Below are 14544 nucleotides of genomic sequence, written 5' to 3'. Positions count from 1 at the left end.
GCTTTGTTTCAAAACCAGTCTCACCAATTCTCCTCTCTCAGTTGGCTGGGTGCTAAGATTGTACGGAACACTAGAGGGGACTGGGCTCACTCCCCATTTCTTCATCCTCATTCCCTATTCACCTCATCTCACGCCACCTCCCTATTCATCTTCATGTTACAACAGCACCCTGCTCAACTCCGGCCCCACACCCAGCATCTGCCATGGCCCAGTCCAGCTCTGACGAGCTCTTTATCCTACCCTACAAGGAACCCCTTGGCATGACAGCTGTAGCACATCAGCCACTGCTGTTTTCTGTCCCTCAGGCTGGGAAGCTCTGGTTGAACAATAAAAGGATGTCTGCTTGATCTCCTTTTCTGGACTGTGATTTCTGTGAGGCACAGGCTACCCAGAGTGAGGACCGGGTAGAAGCCTGGGAGGTGGAGGGGTTCACAGACAGAGCTTGGTGGGGCCCCTTTGTCCCCTGCTTCAGCAAATTCCATTGGGGCCTCTGCTGCCACTGTGTTTCTGCCTACTGGAAGCTGCTGGGCCATGCAGCCATTGTGTGGGGAGGCTTAAGGGATTTGGGGGAACCACGAGGCAGAGACGGCAGCAACCTGGCTCGGCTCAGTTTCCACAGAGGGGCTGTGGCAGAAGGAGGGCTCAGGACAGACTCTACCACTCAGGTAGGCACCGGAATGAGACCTTCAGCCCCACCCTGAGAAGTTAGGCTCCCAGGCCCTACTCTTCTGGGAACTTGAACCCCAGGGCCAGTCCTTCCTCTCCAGAAGCCAAGAACAGAGGCTCGTCAGGAATGAAGAATCCAGGCACCTGCCCTCCACCCTCAGACCCAAGCATCCAATCTGCTGTACCCTCCTCCTTTAGGCCCATAAATCCATTCCCCAGCCTTCCTCTCAAACCTGGGGGTCCAGACCCCAACTCTCCTCTCTCAGTCCCAGGGTAGCCACTCAACCTCAGCTCTCCCCTCTCCACAGATCACCATGTACAGCTTCATGGGTGGTGGCCTCTTCTGCGCCTGGGTAGGGACCATCCTGTTGGTGGTAGCCACAGCGACGGACCACTGGATGCAGTACCGGCTGTCGGGGTCCTTCGCACACCAGGGCCTGTGGCGTTACTGCCTGGGCAGCAAGTGCTTCCTGCAGACGGAGAGCATCGGTGAGCTTGAGGCCAGGGTCTGAGTGGTGCTAGGGTCTAACCCTCCCCCAGAACACAGCTCAGAGCCATCATCCCTCGTATTCTGAGGGAAAGCACAGTGGCTCAGAGAGGCAGAGGCACTGCCACGGGGATACTCAGCAGGGAGTGGAACAGTCTTGGCATCTCTGGATTGTTTTCTAGTTGCAGGAACAGGGTGTAAGGTTTTGTGGTTGGGTTAATGGGGTGGCATTTTCCCACATGAAAAGGCGTCAGATGCAGCAGTGAGGATGGAGTTAGCTCACTTTTTTTATGAAAAGCATTTTATAAACATCTGCTATGAGCTGAGTATGGTAGTGTATGCCTATAATCTCAGCACTTGGGATGTGGAGACAGGAGGATTGTGAGTTTGGGGCTCCATATTGAGACCCTGTCTCAAAATAAAAATTAAATAAGTAAATGCTATGAGCCAACAAACAGTGTTAGGGACAGGGATCACAGAGGCTGTTAATAGGCTGCATGCCAGATAAAAGGCTTTTTGCTACCTGCTGTGTACCAGGCCATGTTATAGATGGATGGATCCATGGATGGATGAGTAGGTGATTGAATGATTGATTGGTGATTGACTGATACAGATAGGATAGAAAGATGATGAATAGATGGGTGAGTGAATGGATGGATGGATGGATGGAGAGATAGATAGATAGATAGATAGATAGATAGATAGATAGATAGATAGATAGGATAATAGAGTAGATGGATTTGTAGTTAAATAGGAGAAATATGCATAGAATGGGTGGATGGTTAGGATAGGATAGCTGTATGTTGGGCTGGATGGAGATGTAGAAATATAAAAATATAAAAAGATGATGGGTAGAATACATAGATAAATGGATAGCTGATAGATAGATATAGATAGATAGACAGAAGGATAGGACAAACTAGATGATAGACAGGAAGGATAGACAGATGGGTGGATGCATCAATAGGTAGAAAGCATCTTAGTTACTCTTCTACTGCCATGACAAAACACCATGACCAAGGCAACTTATGAAGAGAGAGTTTATTTGGTGCTTTCAGTTTCAAAGAGCCCATGACCGTCATGATGGAGAGCATGATATCAGGCAGGTGGGCATGGTGCTGCAGCAGTATCTGGCAATCACATCTCAGTCCACAAGTAGAGGCGGAAAGAGAGACATACACTGGGCCTGGCATGGTCTTTAGAAACCTCAAAGTCTACCCTGAGTGACACACTTCCTCACAAGAAGGCCACACTTCCTAATCCTTCTCAAAAAGTTCCACCAACTGGGGAACAAGCATTCGAACAGAGTAGCCTACGGGGTCTATTCTCATTCAAACCATCAGAGGTAGGTAGGTAGACAGGTAGGCAGGCTAGCCAGCTGGCCAGGTAAAATGGCCTACTCCTGTAATCCCAGAACCAGGATTGCCTGTCACCCAAACAAACAAACAAATAAAAGGTACTTAAGTTCTAACCTGGAAGCAGCAGAGAGAGAGGCAGGTGCCTGCGGTTCACTGGCCAACCAGCTTAGTCTACTTGGTGAACCAGGCCAGTGAGAGACTGTATTTCAAGAAACAAGGTGGAGCGCTCCTGAGGCACGACACCTAAGGTCGACCTTGGGCCTCAACACGCATATGCACACACGTGCCCACATAAACAGCGCAGGCATGCGAGCAAGAAGGGTGATGTGGAGAAATACATTACATAGTATATATTAGGTGTGAATGTAGAATATTAACGAATAATACTGTACATAACATACTCTCGAAAGCATGGGAAATTGGTAACACCTGATATATTTTGTTTAAGGTATCATACAATATAGCATATGATAAGCTAACACATCAGGATACTGAGTGTTGCACTGTACAAGATCTTCGACAGGATATTAATTAAAAATTATTGGGTCTTATTCCTGAAAACAACAGTAATAGGCTGACCCTACTGGGTGCTTACCTAGCTCAAGGGCTTTCCACGGGTCACCCCCTTCCATCTCCCAGGAATGATGGCAGACAATCCAGTTGCGTGTAAGGATTGGGCAGACACAGACGTGACGGTGCACACCTACAGTTCCAGCACTTGGGAGAAGCGAGGGCCTTAAGACGTTCAGGAAAACCTGGCCTACGTAGCCAGAGCCTGTCTTAAAAAAGAGGAAAGCAAGGTATCCCAAGCCTGTAATTCCAGCACGTGGAAGGTGGAGGCAGGAGAGTCAGGAAGATAGATACATGGTACATACACCAGGAACGTGCATACACTAGAAAGACGCTCTACCGAGGAATCACAGGCAGCCTCTCCCTGAGGGATTCTAGGCAGGGCTTCCGACACAGTCACAGTCTCATACGTGTTCAGCTCGGGGCCAACAAATGAAGAGATATATAAGGTGAGGCCTGTCAGTCTTAGCTATGTCATCGGTTCAAAGACAACCTGGGCTACAAGAGGCCCAGTCTCAAAAATTATTACTTAACATCTATCATGTGCCAGACAAGGGTCAGGGGCCAGGGATGCAACAGAGAGTGAGGGAGTCAGCCCTGGTCTTTCCAGACACATAAATACAGTTAAAACAAAAGAACAGAACTTTGGAGATGCAGGAAAGTAAGATGGATGAGCATCAGTAAGAGAGTTTATTGTCAAGAGCTTATGGGGAACAGTCACTCGGTAAACACTTCACAAGGCCTTTGTGTAAGCCAGCCTCTGCTGGGGGTATGCACGGCAAGAGCCCAGCCAGCCCTTGTCCTCAAGGAGAAGTCAAGCTGAGGTGGGTGACATAGAAGAGACCGTTAGAACCCAGAGCAGAGGGCCACAGTCAGAACAATGCTTCCCAAGAAGCAGGTCTTGAGAGCTTGGGTTTTGAGGGATGAGTATGAGTGCACCAGGTGCAAAGACGGAAGAGCTGAATTAGATACGTGGAGGAAAAGAAGGCACGGTGATCCCAGAGGCAGCTGCTCAGGAATGACTGTAATGTGTCCCCACAGCATACTGGAATGCCACCCGGGCTTTCATGATCCTGTCTGCCCTGTGCGCCACCTCGGGCATCGTCATGGGGGTCCTCGCCTTTGCGCAGCAGTCCACCTTCACCCGCCTCTCCAGACCCTTCTCTGCCGGCATCATGTTTTTTGCCTCCAGTGAGTGGGCACGCCCTTCCTTCCCCACCCAAACTTTCTAACTCCTCATCCCCATTCCGCCCAACACCCTCTTCTTGTCACTCTCCACTCCGTTCCCTCCCTCATCCCTACGTCCAGATCTACTGACTTCCTTCTTTGCTTTTAACCTTTATTTTTAATTAGAGGCAATCACTCCCTCCCTTCTTTCCTTTCTCTGTCTGTCCTGGTGTTGAGGAAGGTACATACACCAGGAACATGCATACACTAGAAAGACGCTCTACCGAGGAATCACAGGCAGCCTCTCCCTGAGGGATTCTAGGCAGGGCTTCCGACACAGTCACAGTCTCCTTATAGGTGTTCGGCTCGGGGCCAACAAATGAAGAGATAGAGAAGGTGAGGCCTGTCGGAATTTCATTGCACAGGTGATGAGCAGAACATTAGTGACAGCTCTCATTTCTGTGACCAAGTATTTAACAAGAAACAACCTAAGGGAGGTAGGGTACACTTGGTTCACAGTCTGAGGGCACAGACCATCATGGCAGAGAAGTCACGGTGCAGAGGCGTGAGGCAGCCGGTCACGTTGCAACCGGAAGCCACATCGCAGTCAGGAAGCGGAGAAGACGGCTGGTATTCAACTCACTTTCTTATGTTTTTATTCTGTCCGGGACTCCGGCCCCTGAGAGACCGTTGTCCACATTCATTGTGGACATTCTGCCTTAGTTCAAATGCTCTGGAGGGCTGCTGAGATGGCTCACTGGCTAAAGACACTTTTCTGTCACCCCTGTCAAACTGAGTTTACGTCCCCAGAAACCACATACCGGAAAGAGAGAATAAACTCCTACAGATCATTCTGTGACCTCACAAGTACTGTGGCACACAGACATGAATAATAAAGTGTTTCTCTAGAAATGCATTCACACACACACAAACACAGAGAGAGACAGACAGACAGAGAGAGGTCTCTCAGCTGATTCTAAATCCAGTAGAAACGACAGAGACCAGCCATCACAGATGGACTCACTGCAGTGGACTGGGTCTACCCCCAGCTTCTTCTGCCACAGAGACAGTGCTGATATCTCAGGCTCAAGATCTCAATAGCCTTCTGTCTTAGTCATTGCTGTGAAGAGACACCGTGACCACAGCAACTCTTCTAAAGGAAAGCATTTAATTGAGGCTGGCTTACAGTTTCAGAGATGTAGTCCATTTGTTTCATGATGTGGAGAATGATGGCATTCACAGCATGGCAGAAGTAGCTGAGAGCTACATTCTGATCCATTGGCCAAGAGAGAGATGCTTCCTGATGACTAAGTATTCAAAAATGTGCGCCTATGGAGGCCATTTTTATTCAAATCCTTATACCCTCCCATCCCCTGATAGGTGTTTCTGATGGGTACCCTGAGTCACCTATTAGTTCATACAAACTCTGGTGTGATCCAAGGAGCTCTTTAGAGTAATGAGGCACTCAGAACACTGCAAGGATTCAGTTCTCTCCCAGGATCCAGAAACAAGGACCTGTTAAATGCTTTATTGTGCTTCCCAGCCTTGTCCTCACCCAATCCCATCTCCACTGAATCCTGTATCACCCTTATTCTCACCACTGTCCCCACACCCGTCAATCTCCCCTCTTCCCTATCTCTAATTCTTTTGCCCAACTATACCCCATGTCATGATCTCTCCCCAGCCCTATTTGTCCTGTTGGCCTTGGCCATTTACACCGGAGTCACCGTCAGTTTTCTCGGCCGCCGCTTTGGGGACTGGCGCTTTTCATGGTCTTACATCCTGGGCTGGGTGGCCCTGCTCATGACCTTCTTTGCAGGTACTGAGGCAGAGGGGTGGGAAGGCTGAAAACGTGGGGCAAGGCAGGAAACTTCAGAGGGTGAGTTGACAAGGTATTCTGAAGGCAGACTATAGGCCTAAAGGGTCTGGGGACTGGTGATCCTAAGGGAGGGAGTTAGTAGGGAGTCTCTTGGGGTGAAAAGGTAAGCTCAGGAGGGTTTTGGATATCAATGGGGATTTCCGTCCACACAGGAATTTTCTACATGTGCGCCTACCGGATGCAGGAGTGCAGGCGCCTATCCACCCCGCGCTGAGCCCTGGGGTAAACTTCACAGCTGGAAGTTACAAGGAGGGCACCGGAGAGAAGGGGGAGAACCCAGAGGCTGGAAGTCCTGACTCCTGAGGGAATGATGGGCTCAGTCCTCGATTCTAGACAGGAAAGCCCCGGATCCCTCTGTCCTGTGTGGGGAAGAAAAGTCGGGTCAGATGGGAGGAAACTGAGAAGACACGAGCCCCCACCTGCCCCGAGGGGTGGTAGAAAAATGGAAACTCCTTTAGAGGGCCATTTTGGGATCTAATAAAACTGATGTGAAACTATCGAAGTGTGAGTCCTCGAGGGGCTGGTTTGGAGAGAAACGGGCCGGTGTGGCGGGGGTGTTCTGATGTGGTGGCCTCACTGCCTCAGTCCTTCAGGGAGGGGAAGGTAAATGGGTCCCTACCTAGAAGACAGCCATGGTGCAATGTCTAGAAATGGTTGTGTGGTATAACAGGGTGGGCGAATTGATCTCTGAGAACATAGCCTACCTGTTTCCCACCCACCCAAGCTCCAGGCAACTCCTCGTCTCCCCTCCCCTCCCTGGACAGGCCCCTTCACTACAGAAAGCGTACCTCTGGCCCCCTCTCTATTTTATTTTACTGTTTTGGAAGGACAGGATCTCAGGTAGCCCAGGCTAGCCTTAAACTCACAATGCTCCCTTCTCAGACCCCTTGGGTGTTGGGAGGACAGGCCCGTGTGAGCACGTGAAGAGATGGCACATACATCTGTGCTTCCCCGTACAGAAGGTGTTGACCACTACTGGACGACACGAGACAAAGGACCCTGAATTGTCACCCAGACACCCTCATCTTGGCGATAAGGACACCCATGCTGGACGGTCCAACGTAGTGGGGTGACTTCTCACTATCTCTGCAAGATTAGGCTATGGGAGGGTCTTCCCCTCCTCAAGCTTTCTGGAATCCTGTCTGTCGTGGACAGAAGCCTTGACTGGGAACTCCGAGTCTCTCTTCCCACCTAGTCAAGTCCTTCCTCCCCTGGAACTTGTGTTTTGACCCCACTGCCCCTTTGCTGCTGGGAACTCTAGTGCTAGAGTCTAGGAGCTAAGCGTAAAAACCACAGGAAAGTGTGACACAACTGTTTCCTCGGCCATGTCGCCCCTTTCGGTTAACTCACACCCTCGTAGGATTAGCCCACCTCTTACCTCTGAGACCCCCAAACTCCTCCCTAAGGCCTTCCAGGAAATGTGCTGTCTCCATCTGTGGAGGTGCAGAACCTGTGGACAGTCTAAACCACTAACTAGACCACTGAGGGTGGACACCCCAGAGCAGCCAGCAAGTTATGACATCAGCAGGACCCTCCCCCACCCCACAGAAGGAGAGCCAATGTGAGAGGGGAGGGGAAGCCACTCCGGAAGGGAGGGTGCCAGAAGAGTCAGATGCCAGGCCTGAAGCTACAGAGGACTACCAGCCAGAGTGACTGCTTGCTGGCTGCTTCTCCGGCTTATAGGACCTGGGAGTCTGGGTGCATGGTCCTTTCCTTTCTCTAAGGCCCAACAGTCTGGGTCCTCTGTGTCTTTATCCTCTAAGAAGTGAAAACCCAGAGCTGTGCTCATGGAGCCCTGCCGGTCCCTGGCCCTGCTTGCTGGCTGCCTGGGCCTGACTTCTTCTCTGATTGCTTTGAGCACTGACTACTGGATAGTGGCCACAAACTCCAAATTTTCTGCCCACTCCGGCCTCTGGCCAAAGAGCCAAGGGATCCAAGTAGCAGGTAAAGGGGCAACGGGCTGTCTGGTGGTGGGGATTTCCAGTGGGAAACAGACACCCAGAAATCTCATCTCGCATTAGATTATATCCACGTGACACAGAGCCTCTACATCCTGGCCGCCCTGTGGGGCCTGGTGTCCGTGGGCCTCCTGGTTCTATCCTGCATCCCAGCTCTGTCCACCCCAGGCCGTGGCCCTCTGGTCTCAACTGTCATGGCTTTCACTGCAGGTATGAATGGGCTCTGGGCTGCACCAGGACACCAGGGCTGGTGAGTCATGCAGTGGACAAGCCAACTCTCTCTTGTTCCTGTCCTCAGCTCTCTTCATAATAGTGGCCACGGCGGTGTACACCAGTAAGCGATGGAGCCAGACACCATCCCCGCAGGTCCAGATATTCTTCTCCTGGTCCTTTTACCTCGGCTGGGCCTCCTCCATCTTCTTCCTCTGTGCAGGTAACCACTCAGCCCACTTCCCCAGTGGAAGACCATGATGGGGACTGGGGTGGGGCAGGGCAGGGAGCCCAAGTACTTAATTCTCCCCTCTCCTCCTATGTCTCCACACCAGGTTGCCTAAGCCTGGGTGCTCACTGTAGAACCCGTCGGGCTGAGTATGAAACCTTGTGAACGGGAGCCAAGGATAGCAGAGGCAGCAGGGTGTTTGGAGCCCTGTCCTCTCAGGAGCCACAAGAGAAATGCAGAATTGTGTCTCTACACCCCCACCCCTCCAGCCTTGCCTTACCCTTCATTGGTTTCTTCATATGCTCAATAAAAACCTGCTGAGATCTAACTGTTCTTATCTATCAGTTCAGCCAAGTCATAAGCCAGGCCAGGCCTATCATCGCAGTTACTCAGGAGGCTGGAGCAAGGAGTTTCCAGGTTCAAAGCCTGCCTGGGCTACACGGTGAGTTCAAGGCTAGCCTATGCAACGAAGTCAGAGCCTGCCTCAAGGCAAACATCAACCAGAGGGCTGGGGTGGTGGCTCGGTTGCAGAGACTTGATGAGCATGAATGAGGTCCATGCTGCAACCCCAGTCCCTAAGCCAACCACACATAAGCCTTGTGGTGGGTGACACAGGAGCTCTCAGGGAGGGTGAGAGAGATGCACACCTGCCCGCCTACAGCATATTCTGACCTGTCTCTCTCGACCCCCCATAGTGCTTTTCTTTCTCTCGGTTTCTATCTTTCTCTTTTCTTCCCCAAGCAGCCCCTCCCTTACTAGCGATTCCGCTCTCCCCCACCCTTCTGTGGGTCCACTTTGGGTCCACTGACATGTATCACACCCAAGCCCTAACCACCAGCATATGACACCAGCGAGATGACAGCCACAGCCTGAGGATGTGGGAGGAAACCTAAGCCCAGGCCTGTCATGTCATCTTTACTGGAGATGACATTTAACAACTGTTATTTTGGTTTAACATAGAGGATGGCACACAGAGCTTCCTGCCAGCTAAAGCAAGCCCTCAACCACCAAGCCTTATCCCCAGTGTTCCTACACTTTTTGCATAAGGTGTCCATAATGTGCCACACAGTCCTTGAAATTCTCAGCAATCCTCCTGCTTCAGCCTCTCAAGTATTAGGATTACAAACATTCATTAGCACAGGAATGATACTATCCAGGAAGAGGTGCCTGAAGATGGAGACATGGACAGGGTATGGAAAGTAGCCATTTGTGCCCGGAATATAGAATGTGGGGTGGTGGGAAGAAGATGGGAGCCAGGACCTCTATTGACACTATCTTTCTCCCGGAGATGGTGGAAATTGAGCAATAACTGTAAGGAGGGGAGAAACTCTCCCAAATGTGAGAGAGGTCTCCCTCCAGTGGCCTGCGGGTGAGATCCGAAGGTTGAAGAGCAGTAGAAAGGCACAGGCCCTGGGGTCAGAGGCACAAAGGAAGCAAGGAAAGCACCTGAGGCTCTGGCTGGACAAAGTGAGTGACACATCAGAGCTCTAACAAGTTTGATGGAAGCCAGTGATCTTGGTGGTGATGTGGTTGAGTGGCCATGGAGGAGAGCCAGGGGCAGGAGAGGGCTCCTCTCTAGGGATCAGATGAGGAGCCTGGGGCTAGAAGTGGCCTTTTGGTGGCTTTCTCAGATGTCAGGGTTGATATCCTTGAGGAGAGAGTGCTCTCCTGAAGAGAGGCATGTGATGGCGGCCAGAAGAGATCAGCATTTGCCTGGGGAGTAGAGGACTGAGTCCTGCTTGCAAGGGAGCAGAAAGCACAGACAGAGAACTGGGAACCAGGAGGCCCCATGAGGTACCACGATACTTAAGCTTCTAGGACAACTTGGTCAACCACGCAGTAGCCGCAACTTTGGAGCTCCCCTTCCTTCTCTTGTTCCTTTCTTTCTTCCTCCCTCCCTCCCTTTCTTCCTTTGCCTCCTCTCTTCCTTCCTCCATCAGCTGTCCTCCCTCTATCCCTCTTCTTTTTCTTTTTGAGACAGGAGCTTAGCTGGCCTGAAGCTCACATGTAGATCAAAGCTAGCCTTAAAACGGAAGGCTATCCTGCTTCCTCCTTCCAGATGCTAGGATTGCAGACAGGAGCAGCCAAGCCTGGTTCCCAGGCTCGCTTTCTGAGCCGTCATCCTGTTAAAAGAGCCTCTGGAGCTAGGCTCAGAAAGCAAGAGTTCAGCTCCCAGCATCCATATCAGGGTGGCTCAAAGCCAAAGGAGCTTCAGTTTCAAGGGATCCAATGCCTCTGGCCTCAGTTAGGCACATGCACTCACACACACATATCCAATCACATATACATAATTAAAAATAATACAAATGAATTCTAAAAATGAAATTAAAATTACTTTAAAATTTTTTTAAATGTAAATCAAAATTTTAAAAGAGAAGCTTGGCTTGGTGATGCACTCCCTGAACTTGGGAGACTGGGGCTGGAGAGTTGCTGTAAGTTTGAGGTCAGCCTGGGTTATGTGGTGAGTTCTAGGCCAGCTAAGGACTACATAGTGAAACTCTGCCTCAAAAAACGACAGAATAGAACACAACGAAAGATAGGAACGGTGGTGCAGGCCTATAATCCCAGGACCAAAGAATCAGAAGTTCAAGGTCAGACCTGGGCTGCTCAGATGCTTTGAACATGCCATGGGCTACAAGAGTTAAATGACCCTATCTCAAAACAACAATCCCGCTGGGTGTAGTGGCACCTGTCTTTGATCCCAGCACTTGGGAGGCAGAGGCAGGCAGGTCTTTGTGAGTTTGAGGACAGGATGGTCTACATAGTGAGCTCCAGGACAGCCAGAGCCTTGTAGGGAAACCATGTCACCCTGTCTCAGAAACAAACAGAAAAATTCTAGACCAGGGATATAAAATAAATATGCTTCTGCAGGAGGGTACCCCTTTAAATGGTGGCTAAGGGAAGGGATTCTGGAATCTCTGCTGCCTCACAGAGACCCATCCTCCTCCCCACCCCCAATCCTGTGGGCTGTCTGTTCCAGGGGACCAGGCTGTAAGTCATTTTCTGGGAAGTGTTTGTATAGGGGTGGGGGTGGGAAGAGCACCGAGCCAATGGGGCTACCTTCCTCAGCTGAGGACGGAAATGCCTGGAAGTTAGTCACTGAGCTGTGAGGCCTGAGAACTTAGAGAATTAAGTTACTTAGAAGGAGTCATAAGTTCTTAGGCAAGGTGGTTGAGGAAGAGGCAAGGGGGTCATGGGAGATTGAAAATCTTTTTTTTTTTTTTTTGAGAGAGAGAGTCTCACACATCCCAGGCTGGCTGTGAAAAATGACCTCAAACTTCTAATCCTCCTGACCCTTTCCCCCACGTGCCAGATGTGCTGGTGTGCCCCACTCTGGCTGGTGGAACCCAAACAGGGCCTTGTGGTGGGGGCAAGCACTTCACCACTGAGCTACAGCCCTACCTCCTGCTTCGTTCTTGTTTTTTGTTTTGGTTTAATGGAAATAGGGTCTCACACTGCGGTCAGAACTCATTCTGTAGCCCAGGCGTGGCCTTGGACTTCTGATGTCTTGCCCGAGCCTCCTTGAGGCGAGGATTATGAGGCCTGAAGCACCAAGTGGCTGCTGTTGGGGATTTTGAGGTTGCCAGGCAGGAGTACTTGGGAAGGGAGGCCCTCTGAAGAGGAGGCGCTTCCCCCCCAATCAGCGGCGTGAGCCAGTCCTACCTATGATGTCCTTGGCAGCTGCCTCCTTGGCATGGGGGTGAAGAGGAGCCTTCAGATTGGAGGCAATTTGCTTAATATCTTGACCAGCGTCCTCACAATACTGTCCACTGCCACCAACTACTGGAGCCGAGAACAGGGCGGGCACAGTGGCCTGTGGCAGGAGTGTGCCCACGGCTCCTGCACCAACATCCCCTGCCAGAGTGAGACCTTCACCTGTCCCCGTGTCAGACCACACCGACCCCCAGCTCCGACCGGGGCTTTCCAGCCCAGCCTCAGATCCAGCTGTCCTCCACCACCAAGGCCCGTTCTCCCCAGATCTTTGTAGCTGAGCTGCCCTCTCCCTACCAAGTCCCCCTCAGTCCTGAGACAGCCGAGCTCTAGACTCGCACGGTCTGTATGTGGTGAGGTGAGGATGGCCAGAAGACTTGAGGGCTGCTTTCTCATGGCGGCAGGGTGCCCAGCTGATGCCCTCCTGTCTCTCCAGACACCCTGGCAGTGACCGCGGCGTGCATGGTGTTGGCAGCGACCTTCAGTACCATATCTTTGGGTATGGGGATAAGGATTCAGTGCCAAGAGGGCCAGTCACTGCGCAGCCAGAAAGTCATTGCCTTACTTGTTCTCAGCGGTGAGAAGGCAGTCACTCCCATGTAGCCGGGGTGGGGGTGGGTGGGAGGCGAGAGGGTGATGAAGGAGTTGGTCAGAGAGAGGTTGATTAGCATAGTTAGAAATGGGAGGTAGGGGTGGGGGATGAGACGGAAGGATGAAGTGGAGAAGGGCAATACAGGGATAACAGAATCCTAACAGCGGGAGCTGGTGTTATCTCTGACTCTTTTGCCTGCTCTTGGAACTTTCATTCTCCTACTGGGTTCTCTTGTCCAGCCTCAATATGTCGGCTTTTGCCTTGTCTTATTAGATCTTGTCTTGTCCTGTTTGGCTATTGTCTCTTGGATACCTGGTCTTTTCCGAAGAGGAAACGGAGGAGGAGTGGATCTGGGAGAGGATGGAGATGGAGGGAGCTGGAAGGAGTGGAGGGAGAGGAAACTGTGGTCGGGATATATTGTATAAAGGAAGAATCTATTTTTAATGGGGGTCCACGAGAGGGGAGCCAAAGGGTAGCTGGGTGTGCGTTGGTTAGTCAGAGACGTGGGCGGTTCTGGGAGGCAGGCGTGGGTGCGGCCCTTACCTGGTCACCTGACGGGTGGGCGTGGCCCAGGGCTGCTGCTGCTGATTGCGTTGATCGGGTACACTGCAAGGAATGCCTGGAAGCCGGAAGTCTTCTTCTCCTGGTCCTACTTTTTCGGATGGCTGGCTTTACCCTTCTCGTTCCTTGCGGGTAACCAGCACAAGGGGGAGAGGGTGGAAACTGCCCCTCCTGAGGACTCCCCTCCCCAGAAACTTCCCAGTCACCTGTTCCGTCACGAAAGCCCACCGTGACTTCCAGGGACGCCTCCCCCCTCCCCAACACCTTGCACTCCAGACTCCATCACACCCGGTGGAGACACCGTTGGAACCCCCAAACCCTAGTCCCTAGGCAGGCCAGGTCATCCGCTCCGCCGCCCACCTTCCTTCCCCGGCTCTGCACTCTCCTCCTGCCAGGCTTCTGCTTTCTGCTGGCGGACATGATCTTGCAGAGCACCGAAGCCATCAGCGGGTTTCCAGTGTGCCTGTGAATGCAGCCTGCCTAGGGCAGAATAAAGGAATGGCTTTTAGCGCCGGCCCTGCGTGCTTTTCTGCGGAGCGTGGAGATACATGCTTGAAGACCACGGGGACAGATACTGTGGCTTGTAGAGAGTTAAGGAGGTCAGGAGGAATGCGGGAGAATAGGGACGGAGACGTGGACACTAAAACATGGAGTGGACCCCGGGGTTTCGCAGGAGACGCGGGAAGAGGGTGTAGGGTCGAGCCGATACCGGAGAGAGTTAAGGGACATGGGTGCTGGGAAGGGGTGGCGAGGACGAGCGGACCTGGGGAGTCACAGGGAAGGAAAGTGTTGACGCGTGGATACGAGGGAATCCAGACAGAACGCGGAGGCAACTGGAGCGTGGGGGGAAAGACACAGGGTGCGCGTGGGAGCACGGACACAGAAACCTGGAGTGGTGGAGCAAGGGGGAACCTAGATGTGGACTGCAGACCTGGGACAACACGAGCAAAAGACCGCGAACTAGCAAAGCTCTCAGCAAACTTCACGCCTGGGAATGAATGCCCTTTCCCCTACTTCCGCGCCACGCCCCCTACACTCTGCAATCCGCCCAGGATCCCGCCTTCCTCCCGGAATGCCACTTCCCATTGACTTTCTCCGTGCTGCGCGGCGGTTGATTGGTTGGTGTTGTGGCGCGCAGGCGCAGAGACAGATATGG

General features: G+C 52.0%; 3 protein-coding genes and 1 long non-coding RNA gene across 4 annotated transcripts; 3 read left to right on the top strand and 1 right to left on the bottom strand.

The window, feature by feature from the left end:
- The first annotated feature begins 980 nt into the window (after positions 1–980).
- On the top strand, positions 981–6448 carry Lim2 (lens intrinsic membrane protein 2). The gene is made up of 4 exons (XM_055613390.1): positions 981–1155; positions 4123–4272; positions 5933–6067; positions 6280–6448. The coding sequence occupies exons 1-4, from the start codon at positions 981–983 to the stop codon at positions 6339–6341; spliced, it is 522 nt and encodes a 173-aa protein (XP_055469365.1). The 3' UTR covers positions 6342–6448.
- LOC129681480 (uncharacterized) lies at positions 1052–14402 on the bottom strand. Its single transcript, XR_008720851.1, has 5 exons — positions 14320–14402; positions 13749–13868; positions 13371–13513; positions 3107–3290; positions 1052–1136 (listed from the first exon to the last, which is right to left on the bottom strand). It is a non-coding gene; the product is annotated as an uncharacterized LOC129681480 (long non-coding RNA).
- Nkg7 (natural killer cell granule protein 7) lies at positions 7802–8852 on the top strand. Its single transcript, XM_055613388.1, has 4 exons — positions 7802–8071; positions 8149–8295; positions 8384–8518; positions 8631–8852. Exons 1-4 carry the CDS (start codon positions 7915–7917, stop codon positions 8687–8689), a joined length of 498 nt encoding a protein of 165 aa, XP_055469363.1. The 5' UTR covers positions 7802–7914; the 3' UTR covers positions 8690–8852.
- On the top strand, positions 12219–14131 carry Cldnd2 (claudin domain containing 2). The gene is made up of 4 exons (XM_055613389.1): positions 12219–12387; positions 12672–12812; positions 13401–13520; positions 13784–14131. The coding sequence occupies exons 1-4, from the start codon at positions 12219–12221 to the stop codon at positions 13855–13857; spliced, it is 504 nt and encodes a 167-aa protein (XP_055469364.1). The 3' UTR covers positions 13858–14131.
- Positions 14403–14544: the final 142 nt, after the last annotated feature.

Source organism: Psammomys obesus, unplaced genomic scaffold, assembly GCF_907164565.1.
Source record: "Psammomys obesus unplaced genomic scaffold, mPsaObe1.curated_primary_1811, whole genome shotgun sequence".
Lineage (NCBI taxonomy): Eukaryota > Metazoa > Chordata > Mammalia > Rodentia > Muridae > Psammomys > Psammomys obesus.
This window is presented reverse-complemented; position numbering and strand designations above follow the sequence as displayed.

What these genes read in the sequence shown, in the direction of transcription:
- Lim2 (XM_055613390.1), top strand. Translation starts at nt 981, where the DNA reads ATGTACAGCTTCATGGGTGGTGGCCTCTTCTGCGCCTGGGTAGGGACC. An exon ending in CCTGCAGACGGAGAGCATCG is followed by an intron (nt 1,156 to 4,122) that starts GTGAGCTTGAGG and finishes GTGTCCCCACAG; the next exon opens with CATACTGGAATGCCACCCGG. An exon ending in CATCATGTTTTTTGCCTCCA is followed by an intron (nt 4,273 to 5,932) that starts GTGAGTGGGCAC and finishes ATCTCTCCCCAG; the next exon opens with CCCTATTTGTCCTGTTGGCC.
- Nkg7 (XM_055613388.1), top strand. Translation starts at nt 7,915, where the DNA reads ATGGAGCCCTGCCGGTCCCTGGCCCTGCTTGCTGGCTGCCTGGGCCTG. An exon ending in CCAAGGGATCCAAGTAGCAG is followed by an intron (nt 8,072 to 8,148) that starts GTAAAGGGGCAA and finishes ATCTCGCATTAG; the next exon opens with ATTATATCCACGTGACACAG. An exon ending in CATCTTCTTCCTCTGTGCAG is followed by an intron (nt 8,519 to 8,630) that starts GTAACCACTCAG and finishes TCTCCACACCAG; the next exon opens with GTTGCCTAAGCCTGGGTGCT.
- Cldnd2 (XM_055613389.1), top strand. Translation starts at nt 12,219, where the DNA reads ATGGGGGTGAAGAGGAGCCTTCAGATTGGAGGCAATTTGCTTAATATC. An exon ending in CACCAACATCCCCTGCCAGA is followed by an intron (nt 12,388 to 12,671) that starts GTGAGACCTTCA and finishes CTGTCTCTCCAG; the next exon opens with ACACCCTGGCAGTGACCGCG. An exon ending in ACCCTTCTCGTTCCTTGCGG is followed by an intron (nt 13,521 to 13,783) that starts GTAACCAGCACA and finishes TCCTCCTGCCAG; the next exon opens with GCTTCTGCTTTCTGCTGGCG.